The 22,626-nt window shown below is 42.4% G+C and overlaps 2 protein-coding genes across 3 annotated transcripts in view; one reads left to right on the forward strand and one right to left on the reverse strand.

Moving 5' to 3' along the window:
* WWOX (WW domain containing oxidoreductase) overlaps positions 1 to 5,294 on the forward strand; it is a 493,269-nt gene extending 487,975 nt beyond the window's left edge. The window contains exon 9 of the mRNA XM_032701431.1: positions 4,084 to 5,294. Coding sequence (XP_032557322.1) covers positions 4,084 to 4,272 — 189 coding nt within the window. The 3' untranslated portion in view covers positions 4,273 to 5,294. The remainder of the gene's footprint in view (positions 1 to 4,083) is intronic.
* MAF (MAF bZIP transcription factor) overlaps positions 5,202 to 22,626 on the reverse strand; it is a 187,039-nt gene continuing 169,614 nt past the window's right edge. The window contains exon 3 of one of the 2 annotated variants that reach the window (XM_032701436.1): positions 5,202 to 5,407. The gene's annotated coding sequence lies outside the window, so the exon portion shown is untranslated. The remainder of the gene's footprint in view (positions 5,408 to 22,626) is intronic. The other variant, XM_032701435.1, reaches the window with a different exon arrangement.

The following is a 22,626-nucleotide window of genomic DNA, read 5'->3' on the forward strand; positions in this document are numbered from 1 at the left end:
CATAAATGGTATCTCAGAATACTAATAGATGTATTACCTACATTAATGAGGGTTTTACCATATACTGTATCTCAAGAACCCCTTTTCTTTTACTGCTAAGATATTCAATATCAGTTTATATTCAGTGCCATCAGTTACAAATAGACAGCTAGCAGTTATGAAATAAATGCCTATGAACTAGTATCTGCTTAGTATTTTCAACTCAACAAAGGATTTCAGAAGGATGGATAATTTAGATCTTTGAGCCTCAACTATAAATAAACAGCAACTGCTGTATAAATCCCACCCTGCTGCAGTGGAAGATTGTATTACAAAACTGACAAATGATTTGCGGAAGAGAATGATGAACCCTTATTACTAAGACACTCTTCAACTTAATCCAAAACAAGATTCCTGGGTAATTTTAGGTACGCTGGCAAGATTGATAGCGTGGTGCTTGCCTAGCAGCTTTCAAATGTTTGACTGGATCGGAAATGGCATTGAGGCATGATTAAAGATTCAGTTGGGCTTCTCACAAATTCTTTATCCTGTGTATTCATTATTGCAACCCGCTGCCTTTGTTGCAGGTTAAAGAAGGCTGACCCCAGCTCTGGTGATTAGCACCCTGTACAACTGACGGACCTATGGAAAAAAATGTTTAGGTTGCCCAGCGCTTTTGGCATTGTTTATCAGCTGAAATTGTTGGGAGGGGGGGCCTTAATCACAATGGATCAGGGAGAGTCTGTGACAACTGACAGGCTCATTGTTTAAGACATTTTTTAACGAAGTTGTTAACATTAATTCTTTTATATAGTACTCTAATCTTCTTCAAATTATGTTCTGACATGGCACAAACCGCTTGGCATTGAAAGTCATTCAACAGTGATTAAAGTGCTCTTTTTATCGGTTTAAGAATGTTTCATCTTGTATCAGCAGTATGGAATTGTTTACTAATTAGATTCCCTAACATCCTCTGCTGTCGTATGCTGATGATATGTGAACAGGAAAGCTGATGAGCAAAAAATTAAAACTTGTTACTAAACTGTCATAAGCCCCAGCATATAAAGATGTCATTCAAAGGACTGCCTTCATGAGGGATAAACAATATTTACTCAGAAGTGGAGCAGCTTCTCAGCCCAGCAAGGCATGGCTGGCAGCTCAGGCAGTTTGCAGTTGTCTGCAGCTCTGGCTCTTCTCAGAGGTTTGTGGGATCTGAGTTGTAGATGCAAAGGAGGAATTTATCCCTTGAGAACCTTCCTGTTCAGCACAGCATATATGGGGCTTCTGGGCATCTCACTTTGGGCAGGAGGTTGGGCTAGAGAACCTCTTGATACCCCTCCCAATCCAAAGTGGGATTTGATTCCTGTGACTCTGTGACACTTGTTCCCCTCTGTCCTTGGACAAGTCACTTAGGCAGATCCTCAAGTGTCTGAATGCAACCAGCTCACATTCACCAAAGGAAATGAGGTGCTTAACTGGCTTTGAGAATCTGGGATTCACCTCCTGTTATGTAGTTTTGCTGTCTGAAGAATTCTCCTAGGCTCAAGGAGTTCATATCTGTCCGTTATTGTGAGATACTAAAGCTTTACCCTCTGCCAACGAAGGGATAAATACGACTGCATTTCTCTTAAGTAATAAGAAAGGTACTTTTCTTTCAATGATAGAACCATTGAATTTTCTCCTTCCAAAGCAGCCAACACGATTGAAACATTTAGAAAGAAGTAAAGATACACACAGCCAAAAAGCAAATGGCACGTTGCTTACATCCAGTTCTCAGCAAAACACTGGAGGCATCGCAAGATAAAGTGCTTTGGGCTTCCAGCCACATAATCTTTTATCACTTAAAGTAAATATCCTATGCTCACACGGGGAAAACTATTCCCTTCTTTTGGAGTCTAGCTTGTGTCAATATTCAAGGTATAAAGCACTGCTGTTATACTCTGGAGCGTTTTTCTGTCTGCTGAGAATTTTGTTCAAAAGTCATCAAATTTGACTCATTTGAAAAGATAAATTATTGTTTGAGTTGGATTTTAAACTGCTCTGATAAACTTCCATTTTATGAATTAGCTGAGTTCTGTTAGAGATAGCCTGAGTTTAGCTTGGCTGGACGGATGCTTTTCAGCAACAGCTTAAGGGCTCTCGCTCTGCATTGAGCAATTTAGTTTAATTTTACCTTTCTAATAAAAGTCCAGTTGAATTGCTTGCAAAAAACTAATAATACTCTTTAGAGGCTTTGAATCATTCTAAACAGCTGAATACAGTGATCATACCTATACTGTAGAGCTTTATAGGATAGTTGAAATGAGCATAGAAATTTTATTGTTCTCTATTAATATTATTTTTAGTAGAACTCTCTTCCATTTCTGCTACCACCTTTAAGATATTTTCTCTTTTTTAAAAAAAGATATTGGTTTAAATAAGAGGATTACTATGTATTATACTAACTTTAAAAATATTTTGGTCTGTTGATAAATATATGCCTTTCAAAATACTTAATACAGACAGTTTTGGTTTACCTTGTGGTGGGAGATCATTTCTAAGCTGTGGAGTCATCATTATCAGTTTAATCCCATCTGCTGAGGAAAATGCATGTCTTGCAAACAAATATGCGTTTCTTTGCCTCTAAAAAAATTGAGATGCCTCAAATAAGGAGAATCGGGGCTTTTAAAACTGCTTCCTGTCCTTGAAGGATGAGAATGCAAACTAAAGGTCTTCTGCAGGTTGGCCCCCTAACAGCACCCTGAGTTTCCTTGGTTGTGACAAAGAAAGGCCAAAAAAAATGACTGAAGGAAAAATCTCAAGAGATTAAAGCCTATTCTCTTTTCCCATTAAATTATCTTAATGCGGCAACAACTAATTTCTCTTCGTTTACTTTTTCAATTGCACTTGGCAGCCTCTTTATTCTGATTCCTATCAGCTCATAATTAGTTACCACAGAAAGGACTAAGATGTACATAAATAATCATAAGATGCCAGATAAACTCTATCGGTTTTAAATTAGTGTTGTGTTTTGCTATGAGCTCTCACCTATTATTTTTAATTATAGTTTACAAAGCAAACTAGCTTCTTGCCCTCTCTCCAGCTGTTCTGGCACTGTTGTTTTTAATCTGTGCCAGGGAGTAGCCCATTGCCTGTGCCAGGGTGCTTGCCCCAATCCTGTGGCCTCCATCTCCATGTTTCTGTTAGAGAAATTCAGAGAAACCCATTCTTCCTGTTCACTTGGTATTAAGAAAAAAAAAAAAAAAAGAGAGGGAAAGGGCAAGGGAAAAAAAAAGGAAGAAAAATTTTTAAAAAGCAAGAAAAATAAAAAAAAATACCTTCTGATCCACAAAAACCTCTAATCTATCCACTCTATTTTTTAAAGCCTTATGAGGAATGGTTGTTAGAGAACAAAACTCCAGTGGAAAGCCTCACGTCTTTGCAAAATCAGCCCGTCTCTGCCTGCAGCAGACAAACACTCTTCCATGGCAGCAGTGACAACTGCCACGGTGAAACTGTTGATCAAAGATCCATGGCAGGTTTGGCACCACTCCCAATTGCACTTTACATGATAGGCCTTAATTGGAGTGCCCAGGTTAATTTTGTACAAGAGGTTTAAAAAACCCAAACAAACGAAATCCATCCATCAGCCGGTGCTGCGGGTCGGGGCTGGGCAGTGGGGGTGCCCAGACACACTGTAAGTGCTTTCTGTGTTGTAAAGGGAAGCTCTGAGGTGCTGCTTTTAAACCCAGCTCAGCAGTTGTGGTGCCAAACACAGCCTGGGCATCCCCTGCTGCCGATCCAGGTTTTTACTGAAAAGGGGCAAAAAACCTGATGGTTCAGGATTGTCTTTTTTCCTTTTCTTTTGCTCTAAGAGGAAAGGAAAAAAAAAATAAAAGCCTCATTGAGGTGGTTGGTAAATAAGTGTCCAGGAGGCAGGCAGTGCCTTCAGCAGGGCTCCAGCCTTGTCACCGGGCAGGTTACCTTGTCAGCCACGATGCTTTCGTAAGACGCAGCTTCAAAGCGCTGCAGTCAAAATTACGATAAAATATCTCTCTATATATATTTATGCATTTTTTCTCTCTCTCTCTCTTTTTCTTTCTTTTTTTTTTTAAAAAATTCCAGCAACAAGGAGCTGCCACGACCGTCTACTGCGCCACGGCGACGGAGCTGGAGGGCCTGGGCGGGATGTACTTCAACAACTGCTGCCGCTGCCTGCCCTCGCAGGAGGCGCAGGGCGACGCCACAGCCACGGCCCTCTGGGAGCTGAGCGAGAGGCTGATCCAAGAACGAATTGGCAGGCAGGCCAAATAGCAGGGAGCTCCTGGAAGGATCAAAACACACGAGTGTGTGCACGCTCGGAAACTGCCAACGCTGGAACCTGTCCAATCTTATCATCTAGAGGGTTTCCGTGTACCTCCGATACAGATTAACCAGTGTTAAATGAAATAATAGCAGTCACAACATAGTGAAAAATGTTAAGTACTAATGGGAAATGGGGAATACTGCGGGTTAAAGGGACAATGCGGCTTCCTGGGGCTTAGTTAGTCTCGGTTCTCCTTCTTTTGATTATAGCCTGTTCAAAGTGTAACCCAAGGAGGCATCTTTTGTCTTATTTTAGAAAAGCAATGCTGCAGATAATTTCTCTTGTTTTGATTAATGGATAGGTATGTAGCCCAATATGGGATTTCCTCCTTATTTTGATAATTACTGTCTGTTAGGCTTTAGGTATTGATTGGGAGGTGGTAGTTGTGTTGATTCTTTTTCCCTACAAGGATTTTATTGGGTGTGGCAAATCAAAAGATTATTAAGGAAAGAAATCTTTTCTGCCCTTGACTGCTGGCTGCAAATATATATGCACTGTCTAGAAAAAAGAAGGTGCAAGAAGACATCTGAACAGAAATGGTAAAGTCACAGCTAATTAAATATTTCTGTTTTTTTCTTAAAAGATTACAATAAAAGATACGTTGTAAACCATTCCCTAAATACTGTCAAGTTAGCAAAGATGATGATGTCTCGTTAAGAACACACAGAGTGTAATCAGGGGTTTAAATGGTATTTCCATCCATTTCTCAGTTCGCAGTTTTAAGGAGTTTTTTTTTCTTTGAAAGTTCACAGTTTCTCAGTTCTCCTGATACTGTATCCCATTCCAAATCTGTCTCTTTTTTTTTCTTTCCATTTAAATTCAATAAAACAACATGCTTGCTTGAATACTGTCACCTGAAGAGAAAGTTTGTTGTCTCATTTCTGCAAATGTCTTAGTTCCACTTTTTTTTTTTTTTTTAGAAAAGAAAACTTGAGGAAAAATAAAGAGCTTCTTGTTGGTGCCAAGAAAACGCTGTTTTTTTCTCGTTTCTTTCTGAGTTCATTTTTTGTATTTTGTGCTTTGTAGCTGTCTTCATGCCAGAAGGTTGTTCTAAGCCATCCTCAGTCCAGCATCACATTTTCTGTAGACAGAATATAAACAAATAAATAGAAGGACACATTGTTAATAGAAGTTTATTTGATCCCCTTATTATTTATGCTTTATTGTTAACAACCTGCCTTCCATGATTTTGCTTGTTTGCAATCATAGTGCCTTGGATTAGTTGCTGAACAGGAGTTAACACTTCTGCCGAAATGCAGCCTCAGCTGCTCCCTACTTGTCTGCTTCCTTACTTGATGCCACAGCCTTTCCTAAAGCAGCAGTAAAGAATATATGGCCCTTTTTTAGCCCTGCTGTGCCATCCCTGTAGCAACAGCCTTCAGCAGATAAGCAATCCTGCCCACATGTCTTCCTGTATTATCTGCAGCCCCTTCCCCAAGGCCACCACGTCTTTATGAGCTTTCTCCTGCACTGAAACATTTTTGGAATAAAAAAAATAAAAGGGGCTATTTGAGAATCTTTTCAGCCTTTTGAGGAATAATAAAAGGTCTTTCTTGTCTCCTAGAAGTTTTCTCCAGTCTGTGCTACACAGACCAGATGCTGGTGTAGTGTAATGTCTGAAAATTCGTGGAATGGGTCGAAGGGTTTGCAAGTTGAAGCAATGGCTACAGCAAATTCCTTGTATTGTCTGGAGTTTATCTGGGGAGAAAAGTGCTTAACTTCTGTCACCTGTGCAACAGCCTTCACAAGCACATTATTTTTCCTTTTCACAGCCAAACAGAATTACTCTCCTATAATACAGGGAGGGTACGGCAGCAGAGCTTTGCATTGGAGCTTGGCATTGCTGGGTTAAGAAGAGGCAGTAATTAAGTGATGCTGGGAGCTCTGCACTCCCCCGAAGGCCTGGGCCTTATGCTCCATTTAGGCAAACATTAATAACCAATAATGAACACCCTGTCATTCCTTATTGCTGAAATATTGCATGCTTTTATGAGAATTCAGTACTCAGAGAGATTGCCTGCCTTCCTTCAAAGAGTATCTGGAAAGTGGACAGTGTTTTTCCTTTGTGCATGGCTCCCTATTTCAGTGTTACAAGGTAAGAGCACTTTTAATGTTAGCATAGTTTTGCACAAATTAACCCCAACTTCACTTAGTTGCTTGGGTTCTTCTGCTCCCTATTGGTTAATAAATATTTATTGTCACCAGTGTATTGCCCTGTCTAGAATTTCAGTGTCATAATTTTCTCCAATGTAAATAAAATTACTTGCTCTCTGGTTTTTTTTCTTCCTTACTTTTTTATTTCACTCTCATTCTCTCTTTCTCTTTTCTCTCTCTATTTTTTCTCCATTTTCCTTCTTCCTCTCTCTGTTCTCCTCTTTGTCTCACATGCTTCTGTGTTGAGATAACCAGTATAAAAAAAAGGGCTTTTTCCAAATTAAAGAAAAAGCACAAAACTGTAGAGCATTTATTTCTATTAGAAACACTTGTGAAAATAATTTTTCTTGCACTCTCAGCTTGATTTCAGCACAGGAGGGATGTGCAGGGGACATTAAAAGGAAAAGCAATTGAAAAGAAACAGACTCCAAACCCTCCATTTTAATATCCTAGATGTGGCTAAGCCATTGGCTTTCAAATATATTTTGGTGTAAAATTTGGCACATTTACAGCCAGTCAGATTTATTTATTCGACTGGCTTACATTTTTCCGGTTGATTTACCTGAGGCAATGTCTGTGTGAATTACTCCACAATGCATTGACTCCAGTGTTCATTAAAGGTAGTTAAGCGATCCTGTGTCTAATATTAAAGCAAACCCCATTAACCTTAACTAGTATCATATCAGCAAAACAAAAAGAACTGAATAAAGCAAAATAGATCGGGTATTTATAGTTCTTGGAAAAGATCCAGCAAATTCACATCAAGCTCCTAATAGTCCTAATAAGCACTTGCTAGTTATCCCCATAAAAAAAGGAGGAGGCTGGGTAAGGACTGTGTGTCTGATGAACAGCTCAGGCCCCACAGGACTTTCTGAAGGGGAGGTGTTGGGAGGTGTTGGCAGGTGATGCTGCAGAGCATTTCCCACCCACACGCTGCAGGGCGTTGCTCGACCCCTTCCCCCCCCCTGCTTTCCTTCCAAAGTCAGCATTTCCCATTTTAATGATAATTTTTGGACCCTGAACTGGTGCCCTGTATCTGCGAGTCCGGGTAGGCGAGTGAGCAAACTCCCTTGCTGAGATAGAAGAGCCACCAGAAGCTCTTAGGGGAATGGATGTGCCATTTCAGTCAGTGACAGCTTCTACTGCTGTCCATGAAGCAGATGTTGCCCAGACAGTAACTGACTGCTGGGACCTGTACTTGCAAAATTACATAGAGGGGAACCAGCAGAAACCCATGCCAAGTCTTGGTTTAGTTTGGGGTTTTTTTGTTTGGGTTTTTTTTTTCCCTCCCTGTTTTCTCCTTTGACACCTGGAAGACAAATTTCAGATATTCTCAGCCCAGGTAGAGATTTTTATTAGAGAAAGTCTTTCCAGCAACATTGCAATAATTTGACTTATATCAAGGTTGAATAACTCTTTGTCAGGTGTTAAGCTCATGACCTTTCAAGCCAAACACACTTATACTAACCAGTTTACCATTGGAATGATCAATATCTTGTAAGTGAGAAAGTCTAGACAGATCTTATTTTGTCCTTTGGTATCACTTGTGGCTTTGGAATTGATCATTATATGTGGCTGGGGAAAAATTGCCTATACATTTCATGCTCTGTATTTATCTTGACAAGGTTCTCTAGGATTATATTTTCATAATCTGAATGGCAGTGGAACAGCTGCTCAGACTGTGCAAGCCCTTCTTATCGGGCTGAATTTAAGCTACGGTAATTACTCTTTCTCCTTATGTATTTCTTTTTTAAACAAGCGTGTACTATACATTAAAATGTATGGTTGGGGCGGCAGGGGGCATGCTGAGAAGCTTGGAAAATGCAGCTAAAATGTATTGCTTTCCATCTCCAGTGGCTGCTGTAGGTTTGTGTTTTATTCTAAATGTAAGCCCATGTCTGAGCCTGAGTGGAATCTGCAGCAGCGTCCCAACACACGAAGGGAAAATATTGTTTTATTAACAAATCTTTTAGAGTCAAGATTCCTTAAGACTGGAGGCAGTTTAGGAAAACTGGAATAGCCAGAAGTAAAGACATGACTGACCAAAGCCTTCAACTGATCCCTTTGCAAAGAGGTTCTGTGGTGAAACCCATGCCCGGGAAGCAGCCAAAACATCACCAGGAGCACGGAACACAGACAGGGACCTGCACAGCCACCCTGTCTACCTGCTCCAGCCTGCTGACAGCAGGCTCTGGAGGTGCCTGAATGACACAGTGATGGGAGCACTGAAATACAGCAGACAGATGCCTGTTTGCTGGTGTCCTTCACCGTGGGACAGAGGAAATGGGAAAATAGAGAGGTATCTTGGAGAGAAAGAATGTGCTGCTTTTCTCTTGATTTTTTTTTTTTTCCCTACGCTGCTAACTATGTTATTTACTAGATGCCTTTTCTGGGCTGTGCTTTTTCTTCTCTCCCCCACCCCTGTTGCGTTTGCAGAGTACTTTCCAAGGGGTGTTTCGTGAATTAGCTTCATGCTTTAAAAGAGAAGATTGCTCTGGCAGAGAACAGCATAGTTGTAAAAGTGTCAAGGTGTTATGAATGTCCTGATGATAGAGCCCAGTTGTTATCTGCTGGGTAGTGAGGGAGGATAGCTAATGATGTGCAGCATGTAAACCGTTTGTTGCTCTAATCCATCTGTGTGGAGAGGAGTGAAAAAGAGGGGCGAAATCCTGGGAAAATTACTTGGACAGCTGGAGATAAAGTGTGTACTGATGGAGTCATCCAGAGGTAGCTGTCAACATGAGCTGTGTTTGCATATAATCCAAGCGATGCACAATGATTCCTTTTGGTACTTTTTTTTTAATGGGGGTTCATGTGTCTGTGCACAGACCTTAATTACTATCCAGTATCTCTTACCAACTGGGCTCCAGTTTTAAGTGAGGAATGTGATTTTAATCAATTCGTGGCTGGGTGGTGGAGAGAAGTACTACAAACAGACCAAAGCAAGACATATGGATCCCTTTGGAGGACCTGAATTAAATGAGAAGCAGTCATTTTATTAATTCTGCTGTGTTTTATAGACCTTTTATATGGAACATTACCCATACAACTTCACTATCTAATTAAAAAGGGCTCTTATCAATTTGCTGGGCAGTTGCTTATGCAGGGGGAAGAAAAAAAAAGAGAGGAAGAAATAATATATATTTTTTTTGAGTCACAGAAAATCATCTACCTTAAGGGAGTACGGAACAGATCACCAAACGCCTGGTGAAACTATTTTAGCTGGTTATCTTCACTCTTTTAAAAGAACTGTTGTAAAAATTGAACATTAGTTAATGCTCTTGGGACTGATCTGCACCGTGCACATTGTTCATACAGAAACCTTACACAGGTCTGGTGCAGTGCCCTCAGATATGTGAGCACAGGCTAAATTAGGGGGTTTGTACATCGGATTTCTGTGATCCCTCCTGGCAAAGCAGGCACCCTTTTCCTTGAGCTGGCATTAGACCTTTGCAGCAGCAGTTTGAGCAGCTCTGTCATGTTCTTAGCGGGGACTGAGGAGTGCGTGTGATGCTCGCGGGGGTGAAATGTGTAAGCTTTTAGCAGAGGGAGGACAGAGAAAAGTGAGTGCATGGGAGCCACGCTGGTCCTGACTGATCATCACATCAACATGGAACTAATGGCCTTAAAATGGGCTTTGCCTTCTGCAGGCAGCCTGAGAGGAAGGGCGGGAGAGACAGGGGAAGGTTATGGAAATGGGTAGTGCCTCTCCGTGTGCAGCCCTCTGTGCCTTGGCCTGCTGCCTCTGTGGGATGGGCCAAGGCTGAAGCCATTCTGAGCACCTGAAAAGCAGCATCACAAAAAAAACAAGCAGGAGGGAAGGGGGGAAAAAAAAAAAAAAGTCTTCTAAACCCCTCACACCTCCATAAACCCTTACTTTATGTGGCGTATTGGATTTTACAAGCACGGAGTCTGCTGGGAGCTGTCTGCCGAGCACACAGTTAGCAGTGATTGAACACCAGCGTTTTAGCATTTTGACTTAAATCCAGTGTAAACTTGTAAGTGAACTGCTGGCCCGGGCTGGGTCTCTGGTGGACAGCAGTCAGCCATGCATCACAGGCCGAGCAGCCACGGAGAGCCCGGCCGGTGGCTGCGGGTCACAGTTCAAAGGAAGCCTGAAATTTCGCTTCAATGGATACTGAATTACCTCTCATCCCAGGGAAAGCTTTATTTCTCTTCCTCTCTTTCCTCCCAGCATTGAGCCAGCGTGGCTGGAGAAGAGAGGAGAAAGGGAGCTGGTGCTGAGACCATCTCAGATGTACCCGGACTACAAACAAACCAGTATTTTCCTTCCAGCAAAGCTGTTCCTTTAATCTTTATGAGCAGGAGAAATTCATGCATTACAGAGGCACAAAAATGAGAAGGGAAAGGCGGGTGGGAATAGTTGCATTAGAATTAAGCCCTGTTTTTAATATGACACCTGTCAGACTTATTGTTAAAAATATGGAGAAAGGCTCCCTTCAGAAATAATAACATTGCAGCAAGGTTAGTTATACACAGTGAGTCCTGTCAACAGCCGCAATTAGAAGTTGTTTACCATCGAGCGAAACAGCTCGGCAGCATCGGGGCTGCATGGACGGTACGTGCTGCTTCAGCCCCAGCCCAGGGCTCACAGATAATCCTCCCTTCCAACCCAGCCCGAAGCCGAGATGGGAGATTCTTCCCCGCAGTCACATTACTTTCCTAATGACACTATCACCCAACCAGGGATTAAGCGCTGCTTCGCAGTCAATGGCTGGTGTCACCAGGTTTAGGCTGCCGAACAATTAAAGGGTCAATTTACGGCGGGTTAGTGGGTGGGGGTGAAGGGCAGGGGAAAGGGGATGACTGGCAAGGAGAGCCCCTGATAAACAAGAGCTGTCAGAGAGCCCTATCCTGCAGGGGCGACTGTTTCTGTCAGCTGGCTATTAGGAGGAATTCCTTGCCGTGGCAATTAAGCCTCTCCGCCGGGGCCGGCGCTGCCGCGGCCACCCAGAGGAATCCCCCCGTGCCTCGGCTGCCAACTGCGCCGCGGTGTTTGAGAGTCACCCGGCGCTGGCACTTAAACCCAGACCACAGAATTAATTTCATTTATGCCTTCAGCCAGATTTCAAAGTAAGGCTCTGGAGAGAAGCGGGAGAAATTAATTTATTAAAAAGCAATAGCTTGATAATGCACATGATGATAGAATAAATGAATCTGTTCAATATCTTATAAAACAGTTGGCAATCACATAATAGAGCATTCATTGTCAATTTAGTAGCTCGTCTCATTATACTCGGCAAATAGTAGTAAAATGGTGTATTATTCATGAACCAACATGCTTTAATTACTTTTAGTGCACATTTATTTTTTCAAATGTAATATGAGTTAGATTCATCTGTAACTGTAACTCAGCTTGTGAATCTCGAAGCGGTAACACAAACTGGAAGAGAAATTTTATGAGCACAAGAATCAGTTTCTGGGAAGTTTGTGACATTTCTATATGCTATGAAAGCAGGTCCTAAAATGCCAACCTCAGATGTCATCCCAAAATTGATCATAGCTAATAATACTTAAATAAATACAATATTATTATTTGATAATTTAATCAGATATAATTTCATGTTTCATCATTTGCTAGGGCTGTTTTGCGTTTTTTTTTACCTGCCATAAAGCAAATCCCTAAATCTGATATAGTTTAATTTTTGGCTTTACATATAGAAATTGCCTTGTTACCACTCCCTCCCTTCTTGGCTTCTCACACACAGTTTTCACCAGCTTAATTTGCTATGAAGGTCTCACATACATGCAGCCAAGGTCAGTGAAAGTCCACTGCTCATTTCAATTAAAATGTTTGCAAGGATTTATACATAATAAACTGATCTTGCCTATAATAACAGGTTTCCTTAAGTCAGTCTTGCCGCTACTAAGTATAATGTTGCAGCACATTGTTGATTTCTATGTACATAGAAAAGAGAGCACTGTAAAATAAGATGACTTGAAAATGCAATTAAAGTGTAAATCTTTACACCCATTAACATTTAGGGTCCATTAGATTGCTTTGTCTTTTACAATATTAAATGCTAAAATGTTTTGCTTTTATTCTGTAACAGTATATTCTAGTTCTATTTATAATACAAATGTAATTTAGCTCCCAATAAATCTTGGCTTTAATTGGTTATTAAGTATGTGCTACTATGTAATAAATTTAATCCACAGAATTTCTTTTTTTCCCCTCTCATCTCTATGGCTTTGTATTCTGGGGTCAGGTGTGGGGTTTTGTACCATCCTAAATATTTAGCCCATCTGAGCATCTCCCTCAAGAAGGTGGATGGGGGTCATTGCCCTCACGCTGAGCCCATCAGTGGGTGCCATGGGGCATCCAGGTGAATGGGTACTCCAATCTTGAGGCTGAACTCACCCAGGGACTTCTCTGCCTCTGTGCCCAGAGGGAAATGCTTTTGCATCTCCTCTCTTTGCAGTGACTCGAGGTGTGAGTGCCTGACTCTGGCATGGGGTCTGACTCTTCCAGGCAAGAGGTGACGTAGTGGCCTTTGCACTAATAAAGGTTGCAGAGGGTGTGAATCAGGGCTGAATTTCACTGTTTCGCCCTTGATGTTATCTTCTGCTTTGAAAGGTGTCCAGACTCTGGCTGCACAATTATGACTCTTTTCCTCAGGCCTCAGTAAGCACAATTTAGACTAGTTTTTATTGGTCACCAAGGATGAGTTTCTAAGGTTTTTTAGATTCGAGAACTGGGGTAATAGCATTGTGAGGGCATGGCCCAGTTTCCTTTGTAATCCTGATTTCAGTTCCCACTAGTAACCTGAAGCCATGACTGTTTAATCCTTAATTCCTGCCACAATTAACATCTCATATTCAGGAGGACTTCTCTGTGATTTGGAAGGAAATCTGTCCCCAGCTAGGTCAGCCCAAGCTGGTCTCTTTACTAACTGGGAAGGGATCCTTTTCAGCTCGAGTCAAACACAGTAACACCTCATTTAATGGTGCAATAGAGCAGAGAATCTGTTCACCGGCTCCGCTCGGATGCAATGCGAATCAACATCCTTGCAATTAGAGCTGGCGAGGAATGCAAGCACACAAACTCATAAGCTACTAATGAACTATTTGAGCAATTCTACAGGTATTTATATAAGGCTGAGACAGCATCATCCACTGCAGAGCTCCCCCCTTCCCGGCCCCTGCATATTCCCAAGGAAGCTTTAACTGAAGTGAAATTTCTTTATGTAAATACAGGCAATGCAGAGAGACCCACGTGTTCTGCCATCACCCCTGGGCTCGTGGCTGTGGTTTGTGCTGGTGAACAAACCAGGCCTGTTCTGCAGTGACTTTGCTGCACATCAATGCACACAAAGGGAAGTTTGCTGTCTCCTCACCAAGATTTTCACACTTGTGAGTGCATCATTGCACCACCACAGAGGAACCAGAGAACAGCTTTTTTGTCCCTTTTCCAGCACCTTTATACCATCTTGACCAGTTCACACTTATCCTGGATTTGCCCAACTTAATTTGCACAACTCCAGGCTAAATCCCAGCTGTCCATTCCCCCGTAGGATAATCTCAAAGAGCACCTCAGCTGAGTATGTCATACCTTTCTGTAGGTCATAGCAGGCAGTTTCCAGGGCAAACCCCTCTTTGCCAAGAGCCCAAGCACATCAGGCAGTGTCCATGGGTGGCTGAGGTACAGCAGCAATCCCACCTGCACCCCTATGGCAGCATTTCCCCTGCTCCTTCTCTGGGTCAGCAGAGCAAGGTGCAAGGGCAAAGCTGTGGGTCACACCACCACTTCTCTGACCTAGTCCCCAGATGTTCTTGGGAGTTACCAATACCCTCTATGAACTATTGCCTTCCTCTCATCTGTGTCTGGGTTGGCAAAAACCCCCAAAAGCTGAAACCAAGGTGGTGATCTGTTTGTTGAGGTACTAAAACAGCTTAAGTGCCCAAAACCAGAGCTCAAAATGCCATTGCACAAACAGGTGCTCACACACACCCTGCAGAGCCCAACAAAGGCACTGACCATGCTCACCCCAGAACTCATACACTACTGGACTGACATGCCATAGGGAGGGCTTAGGGCATAAAATAAGTCTTTACAAGAGCTTATTATTTCACTGAGTGAATTTTACATGGAGCCCTTGAAGCAGGCAGACTTTAACAAACACAGCAAATAACTACCACAATTTGTCTTCAAAATAAATAAAGGAGTAAAAAACCCATCCGTGATGTTCAATTGAACGACACTTCAAACTTTTACTGGCAAATTGGTCAGTCAGTCAGCTGAATATTTGGTTTACGTCCATGAATGAGTAGAAATTACAAAAAAAATAAAAGAAATCATTTTTTTCCAGAGCACAAGCCTCACTGGTCTTATTGGCTGAGTAATCCATATGTTTACTGCACTTAGAATGAAATACAATAGTTCCGTCTGAATAACCTGATTGCTCTTAATTTCCTAATTTTTATATCAGTCCCCTGGTTTTTAAACCCTTTGGCAATTTACAACACTCAAACACTTTCTCAGTTGCAGAGCAGTTGTTCACATGGATGCTGTTACTCCTGAATTGAAGGTTAATGATGTATTTTGTACAGATCTATGTTCACAGGCACAGTCCATGAACATATGGATATACACGTACAAGTATGTGTTTATATAAATATATACACACATACACATTTGGATGCACATAGACACTTTAATATATGATTTCCTTTTAAATGCTTTTTTTTTCTTCCAGTTAAATTAAATCCCCTGGAATCTGAGTATTGCTGAATCACTTGGGTCATAATTCTGAGCCTGACCATGGCTATTACTTTTACTACTTTCTCCTCTACCCCACCATCATTATGCCCTCTGACTGAGGCCACCCAGCACTTTTGTCTTCAGATGAGGAAAGAAATAAAATAAAGAAATACAGTTCTTCATCCTTTGTCTCCATTTTTTTCCCCCACTAATATTTTTGCTGGATTCCTGCTCACCTGATTAGCTATTTATACATTAGATTTAGCACAGAACTTTATATTCTTTTATGACATATGCCTTTCAGTTTGACAATTTAGATGTGTATCTCATGGTTAGAACATCTAAAATACATTTCTTTTTGCAGTTTTCCAAGAACTTTACTGTATTTAAGAAGAACTTCAAAATTAATGTAATCATAAGAAGTGCAAATAAGGCATTGGTCAGAATCTGGGATGAGCAGAGACCAGGTCAGACACTCAGTACTGAACCTGCTTCAGTTTGTTCTGAAGCACCTACTCATGTATGTGGGCTTGACAGTAAAGTGCATACAAATGGGTCTCCTAAAGGACTCCTAAAACAACCCCATAGCTAAATCTGCAACCACAGCTAACTTTCTAAAATCACATTGGTGGCCGTCACAAAACTTATTTGCACACTGCCTTTAAGTGTGTGCCTTACTTAAATCACTGTACATCGTCACAGCTTATTAAAATACAAAATAGAGACAGAAACTCCTATAAACCATTAACCATGTGGAAAATAAATTTCCTGGTTTTATTGATTGCCCTAAGTTAAGAATCCATGATTTTGGCTTTCTAAATTTTTGAAATCTGCAAAAAACAGTAGGTGAAACAAACAGGCAAAATGCTCCATGATGTTAGAAACTACCGTGATTACTTTAAAATGTTCACTGAACTAACAAGAATATCTTCCAGTCCTCCTTAAAATTAGTTCTTGGCTCCCAATATTTGTTAACATTTGATATACTTTCCCTGATGACCCTGGATGCATCTGGAGGTCGGTGCTCCAGAGTTCCTGGCTATCTTTATTGTCCCTAACTTGCTTTCATTCCAAGCCTCTTCCTCCTTGCCAAGAAAAATATTTCTAGTCGTTCTATCTTCAGCAGCTCCCTCTATCAATGCGTAACAGATGGACGGTCTTTTCTGCAGAAAAGCAGGACCAAGTGCTTTTGCTGGCTGACAAAGGGCTGGGTGAGGGTGCTGAAGTGACCAGGGTAAACACAAGGGTTGCAGAGAGCAGGAGAGTGTCTTAAAACTGTTCGTGGCAAGGGTTTGCAAGGTGGTTTAATAAAAGAACTAAGTGAGTAAACATTTACATATGAAGAGCCTTGGGAAACTGAGAGCATTTTGTTAGGTGAGGTTTTTTGTTTGCCTTTTGCAGATGTCTCCGAGGGCACTGCTGAGCCCCTCCCTCACCATTTCCCACCAGCAGCATCTCTGAAGCTCCAACAGAGCTTCTCTCAGACAAACCTGTTCTTGAAATTCCACTCCTTGACATCTATGGCTGCAGTCTCATTCAGCTTTGCTGCTCCAAGGCCCTGGTGCCAGCTCTTCTCACTGGGAGGGGTACTCTATTTAACAGGGTAGCCCCCAGGACATGCCACTGACCACCAGCTCTTTCCTTCCCTTCTGCTGTCACTGCCTCTGAACCTGCCACTTCCGTCCAAACCCAAGCATATGCCATCAATGAACCTCTCATATTCATTGATCTTCCCGAGCACATCAACCTGTCTCTCTAAATCTGCACTCTGATTTTTCAAGTAATAGAAAGAATCCCTCTGGATAACCACATAATCATCTCCTTTTGGCTCCTGATCAGGCTGCCTCGCTCTTTCTTGCTCTCTCTCTCTTTTTCTGAATGAGGACGGTGATAAAAACGCTGCCTTCCCATTTCAGTCTTCTGCAAGGCTTCCTGGGTGCCCCACCAGACTCTCTCAGCTTCCAGCTCTTTGAAGATGAATGAATAATATTCCTCTGTGTTTCTATTATCTGCAAACTACCAATTAAACGGAACCAGCAACTAGAGATAAAAGTAGAGCCTTGGTGAAATCCGTGGCAAAACAGACACAGAAAGCTCAGGGTATTTTCATGTAGGCAATCAATGGAAAGGTAGAGATGCAGAGTAGGAGACAGGGGTAGATGCTGGGTATCCCCAACCCTATCAGGGCTCAGATACCCATGGAATAACTCTGTAATTGCTGTGGGACTACAGGCTAACTATTATATAATTATATAATTATATGTAGTTATTTATATGAGGGGAAGAGGTCAAATTTAGTACATTATCATAAATTCACATATCAGGAGATTTGTTTTAAAATCTTTGACTGCATGGCCTTTGATCTTTGAACTGTTTGGTAACTTCAAGCATCGTTACCCCATAATGTGCCAGAATGTGCAATTAGTGCAAGTACCATTACGTACGGCATGATATTTGTATCATGTTTAATGCAACTGGTCTGTGAATTTGTATGCTCTGAATAATAATGAAATCTAGGTTTAATTCTTGATCTTTAAAAAATTATTTTAATGTTCTGATACTGATGCAGCTAAATACCAAACAGTGTAAATATAACATGAAACTATACAGCTGTTAGGCTAAAATGTGACATTTTCCATCCATCTTTGCTTTTTCCATTGCACCTACCAGTCTAGCATATAAGTGATATGACTTATTTATTTTGTTTCTTTGGAGTTATATAATAATATCAAAAAGACTCCTGCACAAGGCTCAGGAAGCCCTGCCACACCATTAATGGAGCGATGCGATCCCGGCCGCATTAGTGGAATCCTTTTGGCAGGAATTCAGCCAAAGAGTCACCTCCCAGAACGCCCTCCCACCCCTCAGCTGAGCAGGGAGCAGCCCTGCAGCCCTCTCCAAACCAGATGTCTTTCGCAGCAGGGCTGGAAGATGCTCAAGGGAGGGTTATTTCTGCCCCAGAGCAGTCCCCACCCCTGGAGGGGGTCACTGACAGCCACCTCTCCTTCCTCCAGCAGCAGGGAAGGGCTGGGCACTGCTGCTCATCACAGCAAAGGGGGCACGGATGGTCCGGATTTCAGATCCAGCATCCAGGTTTCAAAGGAGTGGGGTGCAGGACTGCAAAACATCTGCTGACACCACAGAGCAAAGTGCTTCAGCATGTGCCCAACCATGAGCACGTGAGGACACGCTCTGACTGGTTATTTGTGTGCTAAGCACATGGGAAGATGCTGCTCCAGGTTCCTGCCACAATGTTCATCGTGGTCTCACACTGAATTTGGTGTATAAGGAAAAGTGGATGCCTTTACTTTTATCTCTTTGTCTAGGTATAAAATTGTCATCAACTCTTCCTTTTTTTTTTTTTTCTTCCTTTGGTATTTTACTGTTGTTTGTCACAGCCAGCAAGATAACTGAACAGATACCTTCTTCTACTCAAGTGAAATGAAATGGAAATAGCATCTGTCTACAAAAATCAATTTAGAAACCACCTATATATTTTTGGGCTCAGACAATAGGTATTTCCAAAACCATGCCTTCTAAAACCCTTTGAGTGTAAAAATAAGAAGAAAAATAATACCTGGATGTGAGCTACCATCCATCAGTCAGGAAAACTCACTCAGACTCAGATGCACGAGCCAAAGTGAATTTCAGATTGAAATGGATGGGAGACAGGCTATGTTGTCTGATTTGCTTGGAGTACTTCATTATTAATCTCTTTGCTTCCATTTATTTTAATGATCATAGCCAAGAAAGTCTCATTTATGAAGAACAATTTTTTTTTTTTTTAAGGACTGTTTTACGTGTGGTTGACGCCTGCACTGTGCTCTGTTTCTTCCCGAGCGCCAAGAGTAGGGCTGCTTTGCTTACAACTGCTTACAGTTGTCTCTAAAACATGTGTTGGTGCCTTGACCTGTAGAAGGCTGGACCTTGGCCCCACAGAGTTTGCATTCAGGAGCCCAGTCCAGCCAGGCATCCCTCTCCCAAAGGGGTTTCTCCCTGTGCTGTGCAGACAGTGAAAAAGTCCAAGATGGAAAAGGGAAAAGTTAAAACCCACACTGTATTGGAATAGATGCTAATGGGTCTGGCCTTCATGTCTGAGGTAGAGGATGAGAGAAACTAACTTCAAACTCGCTTTGTCTCATCATTCTTGCTGCTCCTCCTGCACAGCCTTCTCCTGCTTTCCTGTCCTGTCCTCCCCCAGATAAAACTCAGGCAGCCAAGTGGGTTTTCCTAAATGAGATACACCTAATTAGTAGCTAGTCATAGACTTGCTGATCAGACAGATTCTCAGTCCTTTGTTTATAACCTGGCATATGCATCCATAGTGCATTTTTACAAGTAAATATACACATTTCATTAAAAGCACCATCTTCTCCGCTGCTTCCATCGCTTTGTTCTGTAAAAGGCTCTTGTAGGAGTGTTGTTTATTTCCTCAGCCCAAAAGAAAAAAAAAAAATCTCTTCCATTATTATATTAATGCAATTTAAACTAATTAATGAATGATTTTCCAGAGCTATATTTACAAACTGTGGTGAGTACACATAGCAGGAGGGCAAAGCATCGTTCACCTTGGAGCTCTTTGTGATCAGTGAGTGGGAATATTGTCCTGTTTGACTTGGGGTGGGAAGCCTGGTGCAAGGTGAGGGTGGAAAGTGGTACCACTGGCACTGGAAGGAAACCTTAACTCAGGGAGCAAATGAACCCCTGTGAGTGGCTGGGGCTGGCAGGGCTCTGAGGGAGGTGGACAGGAAGGCTGCAGTGCCTTGGGAGGGTGTTGACTGTGTGTGGGGCTGGGACTCTGGAAATTTGCTCCAAGGGCAGAATGAAGAGAACAGGGGACTGGCAGGCAGACAGAAAGCCTGGGGGTGAACTCATCATGCCTGCCAGCTCACCTGGGGGGCAGGTGAGTCCTGTGGTACCCACTTTGCAGTCACACAAGCTAAACACCCACAGAAAGGCAAGGCAAATTCTTCACTCAGAGACACACCATAATTCACTATCAGAGCCAGGATTAGACTCCTGGAGTTTTTTTGTCCCAGTCTCTTTCTTCAAATGCCATAAATGCTTCACTACAGCAGCAATATTTTGAGGTCTTGCAGGGCTCTGGTGCATGCAGATGTCTCAGTCCAACCACAGCACTGTGTGTCTTTAGAGTCTGCAAATTGCTAATGCCTCTCTGAGAGGCAGAGGGTACTTCTACCTTGTTATGTCTACCCTCAGATTTGGTAGCTCCAGTTCAGAAATCTTTTCTTTCTTTAACCTGGCAGCTCCTACTACTTTCCCTTCCCTATCCCTTAGGGATAGGGAACTGCTGAAGGAACATCTAACAAATTCCACACTGTGTCCAGAAAGAAAGACCAGACACATGCATGGTGCAATGCAATGGCTGATCTGAATAAAGGTCATTTAATATGAGACAGATATCAGTCCCCACACGCTGCCACTGCGATGGCTGGAGGCATCACCCAGATGTGAAGCTCCCTGTGAACCTTCCTAGCATCAGCCATCTTACTCTGCTTCTTAAGCCATCAAAAAGCCTCTTCACATAAATAGGCAAGGGTATACTTCCCCCCGATGACCTTGTACTCTGGGTGCTCTGCAACCAGACCAAAAGACAGGGGAAAATGTTGATTCAGTGCAAACTGGGTATGGGGAAGGAACTAGCATCCAGTCACACTTCTGTACAGCTTTATCATCTAGAATCATAAAATTGAGGATAAAGTGATGCTTGCAGAGACAGAAGCATGAATTTCTTTAAACAGCACTATCTGGAGAATGTACATTAGTGTACTACATCTTGGCACACTCATGGTGAATCATATTCACATCCTGCCACTCCACACCAGGAGAAGATGGGCAGGGTTTGGGCAGCATGGGAGCTGCTAAATTCCTCCTGCTGAGGAAATCCCTGGAGCCTGTTTGCTCACTAAAGCCATCACAATGGGGACAGCCCTGCCTACCCTGTGCATGCAAGGAAATAAAAGCTTGGGTCTGGGAGCAGTTGCAGCACAGAGGGAATCAGTGGGGCAGGATTCATCAGCAATGGGAATTTTCTGCCTTTGGGGGTGGAGGGCTCCTGTGCTTTTGCCAGGAAGAAAAGGAAGCAGCAGATTTATGGCTGGCTGTTGAAAGGCACAAACAGCTTTCGCAGGGAGAAACAGGACGGGAAAGGTAGTCCCATGGCAATGGATCACTGCATGCAGGGCAAAGGAGATGGCCAACATATGGGTGAAAGAGCTAAAGGTGAGGAATAAATGCAATTTATCACACGCTTTAGCCATTAGTTTTGCAGCTGATCATGTGGCTGTTATAACTGTGTGTCTGCATGTCTGCATGGATAACGGAGGTGCTGAAGGTTTGGTCAAATTCTAAGTTATAAAGAAACCCAAGACTTGGTCAGGTTTCAATTATGATAGATATAAATAGTTAGCTGAATGTTCTAGCTACTTTACAGACTGGTCTTTTTTTCTTCTTTTTTTTTTTCCTTCTTTTTTACGTGAATGTCACGGGTTCAGCAAAGCCTTGCAACAGAGCCTTTGTCTAAGGAAATCACCAGCCTGCCTAGCATACCTCACACACACTGCACGGAGTCTTACAGCATGAGATTTACAAGCTCCCAGAAAGGGAGAGGCTCATTTAAGATCAGGCCATTACACACAAACATCAGGAAAAGCTGGTGGAAGAGGAGAAATAGTTTGTTTTAAGTATTGCTAAGCACCATCCGTGATTATGAAGGAAGTGCCTACAAGCCGGCAGCTGAAATTGCAGCTCCACCATTTGGTGCTCAGTTTTGTAGATTTTAACTGAGCGTTAACAATCATTGTGTAATTGAACACCTCATTCAGTTCATTAGCTGATGGCTGTGCAGTGCTGTCAATGTGCAAAGTGCAAGCCAGGTGCTAAGTGTTTTAATTATTTGTTTCCTCCCCAGCATTTAAACCATTGGTGATTCCTGACTGCTGAAGATGGAAGCAGTTTGCTTTGAATGGGAATGATGAGCACAGATATAAACACAAGAGGAACATCACATGTGGCCCCAGACTGTTCCTCACTTGCTGGCCAATGTGGTTGTTGCTCTTTGCCCTCCTCTAAGAGAAGAGACCCTCCCCTTCAATATTCTTCTCCAACTCTTGCCTGGTACTGCTTGTCCCCTTCTCCTCCTGACAGTTTTCTTGTTGGAAGTCTCAGCTAACTGCATTGGTTTTGCACTCCCCAGCCCACCACTGTGTCTCCTGTGGTAGGATCTGGTGGTGTTTATTGCAGTACGACCTCCCTGGACCTCTCCTGCCCACTAAGTACTTTGCAGGAGAAGTCCAGGAGGGTCAGCTGGTGAAAGGATGCTGAGTACAAGGGAAAAGGCCATCCAGTCTGGGCTGGAGCCTGTCCCATGAGCAGCTGAGCACCACACTGAACACAGAGAAGGTCA

Source organism: Chiroxiphia lanceolata, chromosome 13, assembly GCF_009829145.1.
Source record: "Chiroxiphia lanceolata isolate bChiLan1 chromosome 13, bChiLan1.pri, whole genome shotgun sequence".
NCBI classification, from domain to species: Eukaryota; Metazoa; Chordata; class Aves; order Passeriformes; family Pipridae; genus Chiroxiphia; species Chiroxiphia lanceolata.